The 16,154-nt window shown below is 37.7% G+C and overlaps 1 protein-coding gene across 2 annotated transcripts in view; it reads left to right on the plus strand.

Annotated features, from left to right (window-relative positions):
- Window positions 1-16,154, plus strand: part of KCNAB1 (potassium voltage-gated channel subfamily A regulatory beta subunit 1) — a 311,123-nt gene that overhangs the window by 245,172 nt on the left and 49,797 nt on the right. For both annotated transcript variants that reach the window (XM_054579914.1, XM_054579924.1), the window contains exons 6-7: window positions 3,441-3,485; window positions 5,326-5,369. In XM_054579914.1, coding sequence (XP_054435889.1) covers window positions 3,441-3,485; window positions 5,326-5,369 — 89 coding nt within the window. The remainder of the gene's footprint in view (window positions 1-3,440; window positions 3,486-5,325; window positions 5,370-16,154) is intronic.

A 16,154-nucleotide genomic window follows, 5' to 3' on the forward strand; every position in this document is an offset into this window, starting at 1 on the left:
AACACTGAATGCAAAGAAATGATGGAATAAGAAGCCCTTGGGATAAATACCCCAAAGCTTTATCTGCCAGTGTCTCCCCTGTGTCCAGGGAACCGTGTCGTCTGGGCATTCAAGAAAGTGCTTCAGTTGCTGTCCTTGAGTGGTCATGTCCCACCCCATCTCCTTCTGTAGCCAAAGCTAGTGCTAATAATGGGTACCATAATATCTGAGGGGTTGGATAGCTCCCTCCGTTTCACACGCTTGTCAGCTCCGATACGTACTTCTTCCCCGGCATGAGTACAGAATCAGACAAAGCCCAACAAAGACTAGTGGCAAAGTTTGGGGTCCTCTTCTGCTCTGGTATAATCTCTACTGATGGCCAAATAAATAACAGTTCAATAGGAGTAGTGAAACAGCTATTCAAAGTGAACTCTGCACCATGCATGTATACACAGCTTATATAAAATTTAGTCTAGGAAAAAGGGACGTTCTCCAAGAGTATAGCTCAAGACTGATTGCATTATGCCTCCCCACAAAGCATTTAAACTTCCTCTGGAGCGGAAACTAGAAAGGTAGAACAGAGCTCCATGTATTCTTAGGGCTGCTATCTCATCACTCTTAGAGAAACATCGAGTAGGAATAGAGGGCTTTATGGAACTAGAAAACCAGAAATGTATGGAGTTGTCAACAAACAAATTTTGGTGACCTACTTTTGCCCTCTCACTTCTCTTCCTCCCCAGGGACTGTAAGGGTGTTAAGAAAGAAGAGTATTCAGCATTAAATGTGGAAAAAACTCATGCTCCCACATCCAGTTCTCACCTTGCCTGAGTTACCTTCCTACTCAGTATGTTGGTCCATCCACCGCTGCCCAAAGAGGGACTGTGTCGATTTCCTAGGGCTGCTGTAACGAAGTGCCATAAACTGGATGGCTTAAACCAACAGAAATGTATTCTCTCACAGTTCTGGGGGCCAGAAGTCCAAAAATCAAGGTTTGGGTCGAGCCACGCTCCCTCTGAAACTCTGGGTAGAATCCTTCCTTGCCTCTTCCCAGCTCCTGGGGGGTGCTGGCAAGCGTCGGCGTCCCACGGTGCACACATAGCTCTTCAGCATCTGCCTCTGTCGTCACAGGGCTTTCTTTCGTCGTGTGTGTCTGTGTGTCTTCTTATAAGGACACCAGTCACACTAGATTAAGGGCTCACCATTCTCATCTTAATTTATACTTAAAAAAAAAAGTACAACCTCATCTTAATTTAATTAATTAGGTGTGCCATGATCCTACTGTCTAATCAGCTGACATTCCGAGGTGCTGGTGGTTAGGACTTCAGTGACATGTCTTTATGAGGGGCACACGCCAACCTCTAACAGAGACCTTGGAGAGGAGTCCATTAGTAGTCCAGTGAACTCTGCACCAAGGGGTAGGTGACCAACTACACCTGAGAGAGGAAGGAAGCATCAGCACTGTGGCTCCTGCCCCATGGACGCCACAAGAGCACTTACCCATCACTCTCCAGAGTTTACAGGGCCTATTTATGCCTACAAGAAAGTAGATTCACCTGCAACTTCCACAAACTGCCTTTCAACCTTGTAAATAAAAGCTCAAGCTATCACCAGTCCACAGAATAATGATGTCCATTCACTGCTGCCCCCAGAAAGCTGGTGAGAAGATAAACTATATTATCATAGCATGGAGTCTCTAAAAGCAGTTTCTACTGGAACATATGTGGCTTCTAGTCCCAGTACCACCACTTGCCTAGCTGTGCTGTCCAGGACAAGTTACTCCCCTTCTTTGAGTCTCAGTTTCTCCACCTATAAAATAGATGTCATAGCTGTTCAAAAAGTATCATGCTGGTAAAGTGACATGAGGTGGGCAAAAGCATTTAAAGGCCGTGCTATATCAAAGTAAAACATTCCTATTATTCTTTACCCATTCTAAATGCCTCTGTGAAATTAGAGATAATTTGCCAGGTTGCTGTCTACTCTTGCTGTTTGACCATTAATGTTTGTGTGCACACCCACATAGGCCCAATATTTTGCAAAAAAAACCTAACTTGGGAAGAATAAGTAAGTCTATGGCAGTCATATTTGAGTAGAATGTGCTGCTCTGGTAGGCCCAGATGCTCTGAATAATCAAGAGGACTGCATCCTTTTTAAAATAATATTTCATCCAGCCTTTTATTGACATTCTGAAAATGTTTGCTAAGGGAGACCTAGCTCCCTCCAGCAGATCACTACTATACTAGGTCCCGTGAGGTTTGAGGATCAACCTGGGAAGTGCATCAGCTTGCCTGGGTGTGTTACCCCCAGATGCTTGCAGCTGTAGACCTTCCATTACAGTGATTCAAACTACTATTCAGAGAATTATCTTTGGTGGGACAGGGTAGTTGATATTTTCTACAAATCTTTCTTGTTGCAGCCAAGTTGTCAGAATTGTCACATCATTCTCCATTGGTTATCACTAACCATACAAGGCTTTTGTACCTGAAGGTGCTGATGTGTCACTGCTACAGGTGATGAAATTACATAAATGCCTTATTGCAAATACTCCCAAAGTTTGGTCTTAACCTTTGAGTCACAAATGATTTTTTTTTTCTAGAGGAGTTCAATTGAATTACACACCTGGAGAAACTAAACTACACCAAAATCTGCTTCCCAATTGTGAATTGTATGACTATAGTTCTCAAGACATTTTTGTTACTCCATGATCATGATGGAATTTCCTCCACTTCGGTGCAGTTTTGAGGAAATAATATGTTTGCTGACAGGATGTCCACATTTTATTACCTTAAGAGTAAGGTGGTAAAACTTCAAGTTAAGGATTTGGGGACTGTTTTCCTGAAATAACATTTCCTTTCAATAAGACACTCACAGAAATTTTATTCCTACTTATTGACCATTATAATTTACTTCATCATTCATATCTCCATGTAGTCAATTTCTGCCTGTGAATGGGATGGTTAGAAAGGGGAGTGACTCAGAGCCAGGAGGTCCATGGAGGGTGGACTTACCCCAGGAAAGTTCACGCTCCATCGAGATTATGTCAGATGCTAAGCATTAGTTGGTAGCTGTTTACTTGAGATCCTAAAGCAATGCATCCTTTAAGTCCTTTCATTTACCCCCCTCACTTACTACTCTGACGCTCCTTGTCTACCACCTACCTTCGCTTTGCCACCACACACTCACCTGTCTGCTGTCACCGCCCTCCACCTGCTCCGGCCCCGTGGGGTGAAGATCACTTCCATTCGGCCTGTGCCTGGGGGATCTGACTGCTAGTCCTCACCCCCTAGCTTCTCTTTGTTCCTACACTGCAGTGGTATGAATTACCCAATTTATCTCTGTACCAATTTTTTTAAAAATGTGAGGCACAATAAATTATTTTTGGTGTTATAATAATAATGTGATTCAGTACAATAACCAGCAATTTATTTAACATTTCTCTGTGTGTGTTTTTCTGTTTAATACAGGAGGTCCAGCCTGGTCATAACAACTAAACTCTACTGGGGTGGAAAGTAAGTTAAATACCTTTTACTTTCCCTACTTGACTGAAAACAACTAGTAGTTTGTGCTTTTATTTTTATAGGCAACCATTTTACAGCTAATATGCCAAAATTAATTGGTTTAGAGAGAAAGGTGATTGTTTCTCACTTGAAGGAAACAGCAATTAGCCTAGGAGTCAATTTTAGGTAGATGATCCCAAAGAAATTCAGTGCAAAGCATGTGGTCACTGGCTACTAAGTGATTCATGGAGATTCTTCAAATACCAAACTCATACTTAGAACTGTTTCTAAAATAGAGTTCAAATTTTGGGAAAAGGAAATAAGCACATAGCATCACAGAAGAAAAGCTACTCAAATCTACCTAAATTCAGAGACTTCTATGGAATGCAAAGATAAAAATATCTTGTCTGGTCCCACATGCAAGTCTCTGATCATTTCTGCAGAGGGCTCTGAAAGTGCTGACCGAAAGGGACATCTTATCGGAGGATAATGCAAAGCTTCCTGTATCCCTCATTGCCAGGCCACATGAAAGAGAAGTCCTCTCTCTGGTGTGGGATGCAGAACAAATATCACTGGGTGAACTGCCTTCTGATGAACCTACTGGTGTTTGAACTGGTACTTACATCACCTAGCAGAACTTAGAAGTCGGCCTTTAAGACAAATATGTAAGAATTCAACAAGCTATTCCATATACCTTCTCGTGGAAATCTCAAAGATTTAATAAAAAACAAACACAAACAAATAAAACCTTGGTTACCTTCCTGTAATTGATAGAGAACAGTTAAAAAAAATTGGAGGCAGAGGCCAGTTTTTTATAAATCTTCTAATCAAAATGTATATGTGTACATACATATACACATACACATATTTTATTGCCATTTTGAGCTTGATAATGATGAATACAAAAACAAAAATGTAATTTAGATTTTTACTACTACTATAGCCTATATAAAAATAAAGCAACATGGCGACCGTGGGAAATGTAGACTACGTTGTCTGTGCTCTGATTTGTGGCGCTGTGGCTTGGTGCTTTTGCAGTGATGCTCAAAACTTTGCCTATCATTTGGAAATAATCAGGAAGTAAGACAATCTGCAAGAACCAATGTGTAGGAGAGCACTACATACAATATTATAATATACTTATAGAAGATGCAAAATCACCAAAGGCAAATGGTGCCTATGCTTATAAAAAAGGTCACCAAAGCTATTGATGTTGAAGAAACATTTCATCAATACTTGAAAATGCAGGGGCCACACCTCTTTCTAATTGGCCAGAGCTTGAGAATGGTCTGAAATGGCAAAATCCTGGTTAAAAGTTTGCCATCTTAGGAAACTAATTTAAGGATATTGCTTTATCACATTTTAAAAGACAATAGTTGTTCATTTCTTTTGAAAGTCAAAAGGCACTTTCAAATTTGCTTCCTTTCTCAGAAAAGCTAATGACATCATCAATGTGGCAAACTTATAATAAGCTCACAAACTTAATGTCAAGTATTTTACTGTATTTTACTTTATTTTATTTATTTGCTTGGGATTGGTAGGAACAAGGTGGGAAGGCCAAGCCATGTGTCAAATTGTATATGGACAGGGCGAGGTTGGCTGAGTTGCTATTACTTTGGTGTGGTGACAGACATGGTTAATTCATCGCCTGAGGTCTCCAAGGAAAAGGGGCTCAGGATGCTGCCCACCAGCCTTGTCTCCTCAGCGTGCAGTGGTGCAGAATTTTCCAAGAACAGGATATAAAATTAGCAATTCAGTCTAGAATCTAGAATGATTATTCTTCTGCACTTTTGAAACAGCGATGAAAAAAAGCACACCCTACTTAAAGTCATTTGCTTCTTTTTCTTGTTAGAGCTGAAACGGAAAGAGGGTTGTCAAGAAAACATATAATTGAAGGTAGGTACTGCTGCTTCATTTTACTTTCATCTGTGGGCTGCTGATTCAAGGAAGGTTATCAACCTAATAGGTTCAAAACACATTGGTGGTGGGGGGCGGGGAGGAGGAGAGGAATTCACTATAAAAAGAACTACAGTCAACCAAATTTCTTCCTGGGGTTGAATGTTGGTAGTGTAGTAATATAGAGGGGAAAAAGGGAAATTCAGAAAAAGGCCAAATTTTCTGGAATTCTTATCATTTACAGCTATGCTAACATTGATAAAACTTTTATAAGACTTTTAAAAAGAGTTTTATTTAGGTGTAATTTATAAACCATATAAGTTTACCCATTCAAAGTGTATGATTCATTGGTTCTGAGTATAATTAGAGTTGTGCGATCATCACCATAATTTGATTTTAAAACATTTTCATTTCCCCCAAAAGAAACCTTGTACCCACCAGTAGTCACTTCTCATCCCCTCCTTACTCTCTCTCCCACAGCCGGAAGCAACCACGTATCTATTTTTGTCTCTATAGATTTGTCATTTCTGGACATTTCATATAGATAAATGAGATCATACAGTATGTGTTGTTTTGTGACTGGCTTCTTTCACTTAACATAATGTTCACCCATGTTGTAGCATGTATCAATATTTTATTCCTTTTTATTGCTAAATAAAATTTCATGGTATGACTATACCATATTTTGTTTATCCATTCGTCAATTAGTGCCCATTTGGGTTGTTTTCACTTTTTGACTGCTACGTGAATGATGCTGTTGTAAACATTTGTATACAAGTTTTTGTGTGGACATATGTTAAGATTACTATACTTTTAAAAGATTACTATACTTTGAAAAAAATTTGTACAAAATTGCCATTGAGTGATTGATTCACAGTGCCATTGCTTTTGGGGTGGTACTCAAAATTTTGTATTTCTTAGAAATAAACAGGAACTAAAACAGTCTGCAAAAACAATTACATAGCAGAGAAATTTACTCGGAAGATTATGAGAATTGTTTGGAATTTTTATTTTTTCTTGTCTATATATTACAAAATTTTACACTTATACCTTTTGCAATAAAAAAAATGTTAAAAGGGGCTGCCGTATATTTCCAACATCTTTATACTAGTTCATGAACTATTTCATAAAAGTCCAAGATTTTATAACTTTAGATGCATAATTAATCATTCAGATGATTTTTATCTTTTTTAAAACTAATTTATGAAATAACCAAGTCACCAAAACTATAAAATATGCTCTAATCCTACCACTTCAAAAATAAAAGTAGATAAAGAAGCAGTCCTCTCTTTGTTCAGTTCCTCTTATTTCACAGTTTGACAACCTGATGCATATCTTTCCCTCCTTTTCCCTACAGTTATACTGACTTATCCATCTATACAACCTACTTATAAACACAAAAACAAATGTATTAAACCAATGGAAGTAAGCTATACATATTAACCTGAACTTTACTTTTTTCTCAATTAAAATAAATTTAGACACATATGTATACACATACACACATGATTTATGAGTTATTTCCATTTCTAGTACTATGTAAAGGATTGTGTAAGTGACCATTCTTATGTAAATGAGATAGGAAGTGGAAGTGGCACTGGTAAGTCAAAGAATAATACATATTTTAACACAAAATTATTTTCTTTTTTTCTTTTTTTGTTTATTCTATTATAGTTACCCCAATTTTTTCCCTTTACCCCATTCTGCCCAGCCCATTCCTCTTACCCACAGTCAATCCCTTCTCATTGTCCATGTCCATGAGTCATTCATACACATTGTTTGTCTATTCCCTTCCCCATCCTTCCACCATTCCCCGCCTCCCACCACCCTTCCTACAGCTATCAGTCTCTCCCATGTTTCCATGTCTCTGGTTCTGTTTTTCTCTTTAGTTTTGTTCCTTAGAAATTCAGCTATAAGTGAGGTCATATGGTATTTGTCTTTCACCAACTAGCTCATTTCAGTTATCATAACAGTCTCTAGTTCCATCCGTGCTGTCGCAAAAGGTAGGACTTCTTTCTTTCTGTTGCATAGTATTCCATTTTGTATATGTACCACAGTTTTTAATCCATTCATCTACTGATGGACACTGGGACCTGTTTCAACACTTAGCTATTTTAAGTAGCACTGCTATGAACATAGGGGTGCATAACTTTTTCTGAATTGGTGTTTCAGGATTCTTAGGGTATATTCCCAGCAGCAGAATCTCTGGGTCAAAAGGCAGTTCTATTTTTAGTTTTTCTGAAGAAATTCCATACTATTTTCCACAATGGCTACACCAGTCTGCATTCCCATCAATAGTGCACTAGGGTTCCCTTTTCTCCACAACCTCTCCTGCACTTGTTGTTTGTTGATTTATTAATGATGACCATTCTGACAGGTGTGAGGTGAAATCTCATTGTGGTTTTAATTTGCATCTCTCTGATGGCTAGTGATATTGAACATTTTTTCATATGTTTATGGGCCATTTGTATGACCTTCTTGGAGAAGTGTCTATTCTGGTCCTTTGCCCATTTTTTCATTGGGTTGTTTGTCTTCCTGGTGTTGAGGTGTATGAGTTCTTTATATATTTTGGAAATTAAACCCTTGTCTGATGTATCATTGGCAAATATGTTCTCCCATACAGCCAGTTCCTTTTTCATTTTGATAATGGTTTCTTTAGCCATGCAGAAACTTTTTATATTGAGGCAGTCCAATTTGTTTATTTTTTCCTTTATTTCCCTTGCCCTAGGAAATATATCAGCAAAAATATTGCTGTCTGGGATGTCTGAAATTTTAGTGTCTATGTTTTTCACTAGGACTTTTATGGTATCAGAACTTATATTTAAGCCCTTTATCCATTTTGAGTTTATTCTGGTGTATGGTATAAGTTGGTGGTCTAGTTTCATGTTTCTGCATGTACCAGTCCAGTTCTCCCAACACCATTTATTGAAGAGACTATTTTTATTCAATTGTATGTTTGTGTCCCCTTTGTCAAATATTAATTGACCATAGAGACATGGGCTTATTTCTGGGCTCTCTATTCCATTCCATTGATCTACGCTTCTGTTCTTATGCCAGTACCAGGCTGTCTTGATTATAGTGGTCTTGTAGTATAGTTTAATATCAGGTATTGTGACACCTCCAACTTTGTTCTTTCTCAGGATTGCTGAAGCTATTCAGGGTCTTCTTTGGTTCCATGTAAATTTTTGGAATATTTGTTCTAGATATGTGAAATATACCATTGGTATTTTAATAGGAATTGCATTGAATCCATAGATTGCTTTGGTAGTATGGACATTTTATTGATGTTAATTTTTCTAATCCATGGACACAGTATATGTATTAATCTGATGGATGAGCTAGTTTTATTTATTTGATTATTTATACATGTATTTATTTGTTCATATATTTGAGTTTATTTTCATAATTTTGTTTTTCTGGAAATTAACTCTTCATAATCTTAGGGTATTTTTCTTTTCTTTTTTATTGTGCACTGAAACACAACAAATGCAATTTATTGAAGTTTTACCTCAAGGCACATACATCTTCTCAGCACTTTGCAAAAAGGAAGTAACAGGAGGTAAATAAACAAAGTTGAGAATGACAGAAAGCAATCCAAGATAAAATGTGTTTTATGCAAAATATAGTCAATAGGGACTTAGTTTGGAAAGGTTACAATGAAGAGACTAAGTTTTTATTGAACTTGAATTTTCTTTTCACTTGCTTTATCTTATGTTGCAAATATTTTAAAAACAACAATTTATAAAATGAAAACACCAGTTAATCAGGGTCACTGATCATAATGCTGATTTTAGTTCGTTGTTTTTAAATGTGTTGTTTTCTTTTCTTTTTTAATCCTCACCCAAGAACATTTTAATTCACAGAGAAAGAGAAAGGGGGAGAGAGAGAGAGAGAGAGAGAGAGAGAGAGATGGATTGGTTGCCTCCTGGACACACCTGACCAGGGATCAAACCCATAACCTTTTGGTGCACAGGATGACAGTAGCTGCCTGGCCAGGATGAAATGTGTTGTTTTCTTTTATTTTTTTTTTTAGTATTTATTTTTAAATTTTTAAATCATGTTTATTCTATTACAGTTTTCTCATTTTTTTCCCTTTACCCCCCTCCACCCATCCCCCCCCCTACAGTCAATTCCCACTCTGTTGTCCATGTCCATGGGTCATTCATACATGTTCTTTGTTGAGTCCCTTCTCCTTCTTTCCACCATTGTCCTCTCTCCTCATCCCCTCTGGTCACTTTCAGTCTGCTCCATATTTCCTTGCCTGTGGTTTATTTTGTTCATTAGTTTATCTTGTTGAATAGATTCCACTTATAGGTGAGATTATATGGTACTTGTCTTTCACCAACCGGCTTATTTCCCTTAGCATAATATTCTCCAGTTCCATCCATGTTGTTGCAAAAGGTAGTTTCTTTCTTTCTTTCTTTCTTTCTTAAATGCACGTTGATTTTATTTATTTTTTTAAATGTCAAAGTCAATTATAAAATATTAAAAAATTTAAAACCATTATAAAGTCTCAGCAATTAAAACAACATGACATCAGCACAGAAATAATCAAGCAGATCAATGAAATATAATGAGCATTCTAGAAACAAATATATATAGCTGTCTAACAACGTAATATATGATTAAATTGATATTTCAAATCAATGGGGAAAATAAAGCTTATTCAACAAATAAGGTGCATGGACCACTATTACTTGAAATGAAATAAATATATAGTCCTATTTCACACATTATACAAGAAATAGTCAGGTGAGTTAAAAATCAATATGTAGAATCCAAGGAGTTGTAGGAGAAAATACAAACTAATATTTTTCTTACCCTGAAGTAAAATATTCAAACCCAAAATCTCTAAAGTAAAATATTGACAATATGACTATATTAAACATTTAAGACTACACAGTATATATTAAAAAAAGTTAAAGGACAAGTAATAGAATGGGAAAGTATTTGCCACACATCTAAAAAAGGGTTAATAGTTGTTGGATTTTTTTTAGGGAAAAAAAATTCTACAAACCTTTAACCAATAAATGGATAAAGAATACCAAAAAGTCATTCAAAGCTCTTTTTAAAAATAATAGAAATAGGCAAGAAATATACAAAAACAGGTTTAGTTTCAACAAATAATAAAGGACCACTTAAAATAACACATCATTGTCACAATCAGATTAAGATGTATTAAAAAATATTGGTAATACCAAGTATTGACAACTGTGAAAGGTACTGGGTATTCATAAACTCTTTTTCTTCACCTTAAAGCAGTCCTTTTAGCATATTTTGCAGTGCTGGTTTAGTGGAGGTAAATTCTTTTAGCTTTATTTTGTCTGGGAAACTCTTTATTTCACCTTCCATTTTAATTGAGAGTCTTGCTAGGTAGAGCAGTTTTGGTTGCAAGGCTTTGCTTTTCATGACTTGGCATATTTCTTGTCACTCCCTTCTGGCTTACAGTGTTTCTGTTGAGAAGTCAGCTACTAGCTGTATTGGGGCTCCCTTACATGTTACTGGCTCCCTTGCTTCCTTTAGGATTCTCTGTTTGTCTTTGATATTTGCTATTTTAATGATGATGTGTCTTGGAGTGGGCCTCATGGGTTCCTCTTGAATGGGACCCTCTGTGCTTCCTGGACTTGTGACTTTTTCTCTCCTCCAATTAGGGAAGTTTTCCATCATGACTTTTTCAAACAGGTTCTCTATCTCTTCCTCATCCTCTTCTCCTTCTGGTATCCCTATTATAAGGACATTATTACGTTTCAGGTTGTCCTGCATTTCCCTAAATGTCTCTTCATTCTTCCTGAGTCATTTTTCATTTTCTTTCTGGGAGCTTTTTTCTACCTTGTCCTCCAGCTCTCTGATTCGATTCTTGACTTCATCTAGCCTGCTTTTGATTCCTTCTACTGTGTTCTTCAATTCAGAAATTGTATTCTTCATTTCCTCTTGTCTCTTATTGATAGTTTCTATGTCTTTTTTCATGCTGATATAGTTTGCAGTAAGTTCCTCATAGTTTCTCTGTAGTTTTTTGTAATCCTCTCTGAGCTCACTGAGCTCATTGAGTTTCCTTATAACCATTGCTTGGAACTCAATATCTGATAGTTTACTTGCCTCTATTTCATTTAGTTCTCTTTCTGTGGATTTGTTTTTTTCCCTTTGAGTGGGGGGTATTTCTTTGTCTTCCCATTATTTGTGAAACTCTCCTTTTTTGCTTCTCCTTCTTAAATTGATCTGTCTTGATTTCCTGACTTTGTGGTGTGAACTTCTATGGTAGGAGACCTCTGTTTTTACTTTCTGAATCTGCTTCTGATGATGTCAGGTGTTGTCCCTGTCTGACCTTAGGCAGTCTGTTTGAGACTTCCAGGAATCTACTGTCTGTGACTGTCTTCTTCAACTGTTAATCTAGTCACTCTGCACTCAGCAGTCAGGCTTAGATAGTTCAGGGCAGGGCGGAGTCCTTCCTGGGGGTGGGGTTATTGGCTCTTCTGATGCTGCTGTCGCTCCGGGGGAGTGGTCTCTGCCTGACCAAGATGGCTGCTTGGGGGATGAGTCAGCACCAAGATCCCACTGGCTACTCTCTCAGTCCTCTCCCCAAAGCCTCTTTCCCCAGCCTTTTCTCAGGCATCTCTAGCCCACTTTGCCCTGCCTTTGCCAGAGCCGAGGGTAAGTGGCTGCAAATAAAAATTTATGTGTTGGCCCTTTAAAAAGCTCTTTGCATCTCCAGCCGCCTCTTTGGTAGAGAGCGGCTGGCTATTTTTTGTGTACTTTTTGGGCTCTGGTGCTGTAGACTAGAGATCCTCGCTTTCGGTTTACACCCCACTCTTCTCAGGGGGATCCAATTGGTCCTTTCAATATCCTTCTGGTGCTGCCGCCCATGGGCACCCCGCCTGCCTTCTCTAGTCTCTACTGCACTCCTTACCAGTTAGATTTCACTAAAGCTGATTCTTCTCTCTCCGAGGTTACAAGGCTCCTCTCTTGCTATTGTTCAGTTGTTTGTTCCAGGTGATTTCTCCACAATTTAGTTTTAATTCAAGGTTGGTCCTGGGAGGAGGTCAGTGTGACTTCCACTCACTCCTCCACCGTCCTGATTCTCCCAGGCTATTTTTCTTTTGAGTTGTTTTGTCTTGATCTTATTAATTTGTAGAAGCTCTTTGTATATTAATGATGTTCACTCTTTGTTGACTACGTGCATTGCAAATATTTTCTCCTAGGCAGCCATTTCATTGTGAACTTTTCTCTCCGCTAAAAGATAATGTTGAATTTGAAGACATTCATCCAAGTTTGGAAGTTGGGAATCTTTATTGACCTATAAAGTTAACTTCTTAAACTTCCACTGGAAAAGTAATAGTTCCAGTATTCAATCATTTAAAATGGAAACTTTTGAAGCCAAATCTTGGAATGAATACACACACACAGACACACACCCCCCACACACACATATACACATGCATATATACATATACACACAATTATATTTGATTGTTGTTTCTAAAGTTTCTGTTTGAGTTTGGTAATTCTCATTAATTAATTTTTAATATATTTGTAGGTATTTTGAGCTTTGAAATCAGACAAACATTGGTTTGATTTCCAGCTGTCATTTCTGAGCTGGGGGACTTTGTGCACATTATGTAACCTCACTAAGCCCACATTTCCTTGACTATAAAATGGGCTATAAATATTCCTACCTTATGATGTTATGATACATAGTTTGAAATTAGGTAATATGTATTGAGCACAGTGTCTGCCACATAATAAGCACTTAACACATTTTTTCATCATCATCATCATCACTCTTTTTAAAAATATTTTATTTATTTACTTTTAGAGAGGGGGAGGGGAGGGAGAAAGAGGAGAGAAACATCAATGTGTGGTTGCCTCTTGTGTGCCCCCAACTGGGGACCTGGTCTGCAACCAAGGCATGTGCCCTGACTGGGAATCAACCCTTTGGTTCACAGGCTGTCACTCAATCCCCTAAGCCACACCAGCCAGGGTAAATTCTCTCTCCTTTTAAATAAATCAGGAATTCTCTTAGGAACTAATCTCTCAGGGTGGATAAACCAGTTCATCTGAAATTCAGATTGACCCAAATTCAAACTATGACACAAAATTTCAAACTTTCAAGACTGAAAAAGAATTGGGACCAATTATTATTATGTTGTTATTGTTGCTGTTAGTTTATAGTTCATAGTTTCAGCCAAAGACAAAAAATGTTCATGAGTACAAGAGAGTCAGCAAAAAGGATATTTCTAGGCTGGCTGAAATTAGGGAATTGAGAGAATTTTGCAGGAACAAAAGAGGGCACATTGGATTTCTAAGACCCAAAATAAGGTTTGAATGATTTCTAAAATTTGGGTTTCATCAGTACTTGTTCTGTGATGAAAGTGACCTGATTCAACATTGGAGATTTATGTACACATTACATTTAAGAATTGCTCTTAAAGGATAACACAGAAGCCCAATTCATGTAGAGTCCAGGCCACTTGTGTGCTGGGTGACTTTGGCCACCAGAGGTAGTTTATAAAGTGTAAAGTGACCTTGACTGGTGCACAATGTAGTTTTGAAAAAACTTAAAATGAAAGACCTTTTCAAGAGCCCAAAATCCTTGACTTAAATCCTGTTAGGAATAACATTCTCTTTGGATTCACAAGGAGGGGTAGAAATTTCACTGACAGGTTAATTATATGCATTTAAAATCCCAAAGTCCTCTCAGGCTCTGAAAGTTTATTCATTTACCATTCCCAAAACAACCATTAAGCCCAAACTTATGCCAGTGTTACAATTCAGCAGATCAAATTTCTTTACTATCTAACATGAAAGAATAGAAATAGTTTGGTAAGCCAAAGTGTAAGAATAAGTAAGTTGTTTGCTTGCTTTTATAGGACAAAAGCTGTGCCTCAGTCTATACTTGCCTTTCATATAAACAACAGTTTTCTTTTCTGATTCAAAACACAAATCCACCGTCATTGTTTTAGGAAAAGAAAAAGAAAATAGTCTGAGAATGCTTTGCTGAAACTATTTTAATGAATGGCAAATGTTAAAGTCTCCTATCTAAATTTTTTTCAAAAAAATTAATTTATGATTTTTTAATTAAAAAATAAATTTCATAGCAAATGGATTCACCACAGGATTCCTTCCCAGTGTACCATGTTCATAGTAACTGAAATCATCCACCAGGATAATCATGTTTCATAACAGGTGATGCAAGCACATATATTATTCTAAAACAGTGCAGTCTTTATTTAAAAGAAAAAAACAAGTGTGTCTTAAATCATGCCTGCGAGATCTGCCAAGAAGAACCTGGAAAACTATAGGGAAACTGAATACATTACTTATGGCAACTTCTTTTCAATCTAGATAGGAAATCAAATGTGTGGTAGGTATAAAAGAAGACAATGCAGCATATTTTAATATAACCCTTGCAGAATCTCCAGACTATCAATTTCCTTGTCTCTGCACAGTTAAACTTGCAACACTGAGTGCCTGGTCTACTTCTATGCCAATCTGCTTAATGTCTGGAATGAGCATATGTCTTTAGATAGTTGCCTGTAAAGCAGGCATAAGTTGATTTAAGGATCACCTTATAAGCATTACAGTTCCCATTAAACTTCAAAACCTAAAAAAAAATGAACTTAGATTTCTCTTTACTATGGTCACTTTAAAGCTATTTTCTTCATATAACATAATTTATTATCCTGTGGACTTTTGAGGTATCACCAGCTAATTTCTAGACATTCCTCAAGGGCAGGGAGCATTTCCCCTGCTTCTCATGTATTCACTTCCATAAACACTGGGTTGGTGTCCAGGGACAGGTGAATGTAAAAAATGCCTTCAGCAAGTGCACTCACCTTTTTAGGTTAACATTAGCTGTCAGGATGCGCCTTTGGAGGCAAGGTTAATGCATTTTTGTATGTCTACTTAACCATAGAACAATACCTGGCCCCAAGCCAGTGCTCAACAAACATTTGCTAAGTGGAGATAGAACTTGACAATTTGTTAATTGGAAATAAATCCTAAATGGCTCTCAAGGAGACATTTGTTGAGCATGTCTTTATGTTGCTATGATTTAGCTATTTCTACAAGATCAAGGTATCCAAATAGGAAGAGGAAGTACTCGATGTGGTTTGCAATCACATGATAAGTCAAAGAAGAAAGTTCATCTAGCTCTTTTTCATCTTTGGACAGATGAGGAACCTAAGACCCAGAGAGGCTAAGAGACATAGGCGAGGTCATTCAGGCCAGCCCAGATCAGTGCTCTGGATCCCAGACCCTGAGCTTCACCTGCACACACATAGAGCTCTGCCTGAATGCCAGACTTGCCCATCCAGCTGCCAAGAGCTCTGCATAGTGGTCAACTGATACACTGTTCAGATTTATCATGGCTCCCACTACCAGCACCCCAATCTGCTTTTCTGTTGACTTCATCATTTCACTAACAGTCACTTCACCTCTCAGGCCAAAAATCTGAGTCATCCTTGAGTCCTCTACCTCCAAACTCTATATCCAGCACACCAGCAAGTCCTCTTATTTCTGCTTATACAACTTGCCCCCAAATTGAACACTTTTCACCAGCTTGGTCCAAGTTTGATCTGGGGCAGTAACCTCCTTAGTGGTCTCCCTCCCTGCTTTCTCTCTTGTCCTATACAGGTCATTCTCAGCCTGCCAAATGATCAGTTCAAAATGGAAATCTATCCTATTACGTATTTCAGGGAAATATTGCTTCCCCTGCTTCACTCCCATTTCCTTAGTTTCTAGTTCCCAACAAATGTTTTTCCATCTCATGAAGAGTAAAATCCATGATTT

This window comes from Pteronotus mesoamericanus, unplaced genomic scaffold, assembly GCF_021234165.1.
Source record: "Pteronotus mesoamericanus isolate MK-2021 breed Mesoamerican mustached bat unplaced genomic scaffold, CSHL_Meso_final contig_116, whole genome shotgun sequence".
NCBI lineage: Eukaryota > Metazoa > Chordata > Mammalia > Chiroptera > Mormoopidae > Pteronotus > Pteronotus mesoamericanus.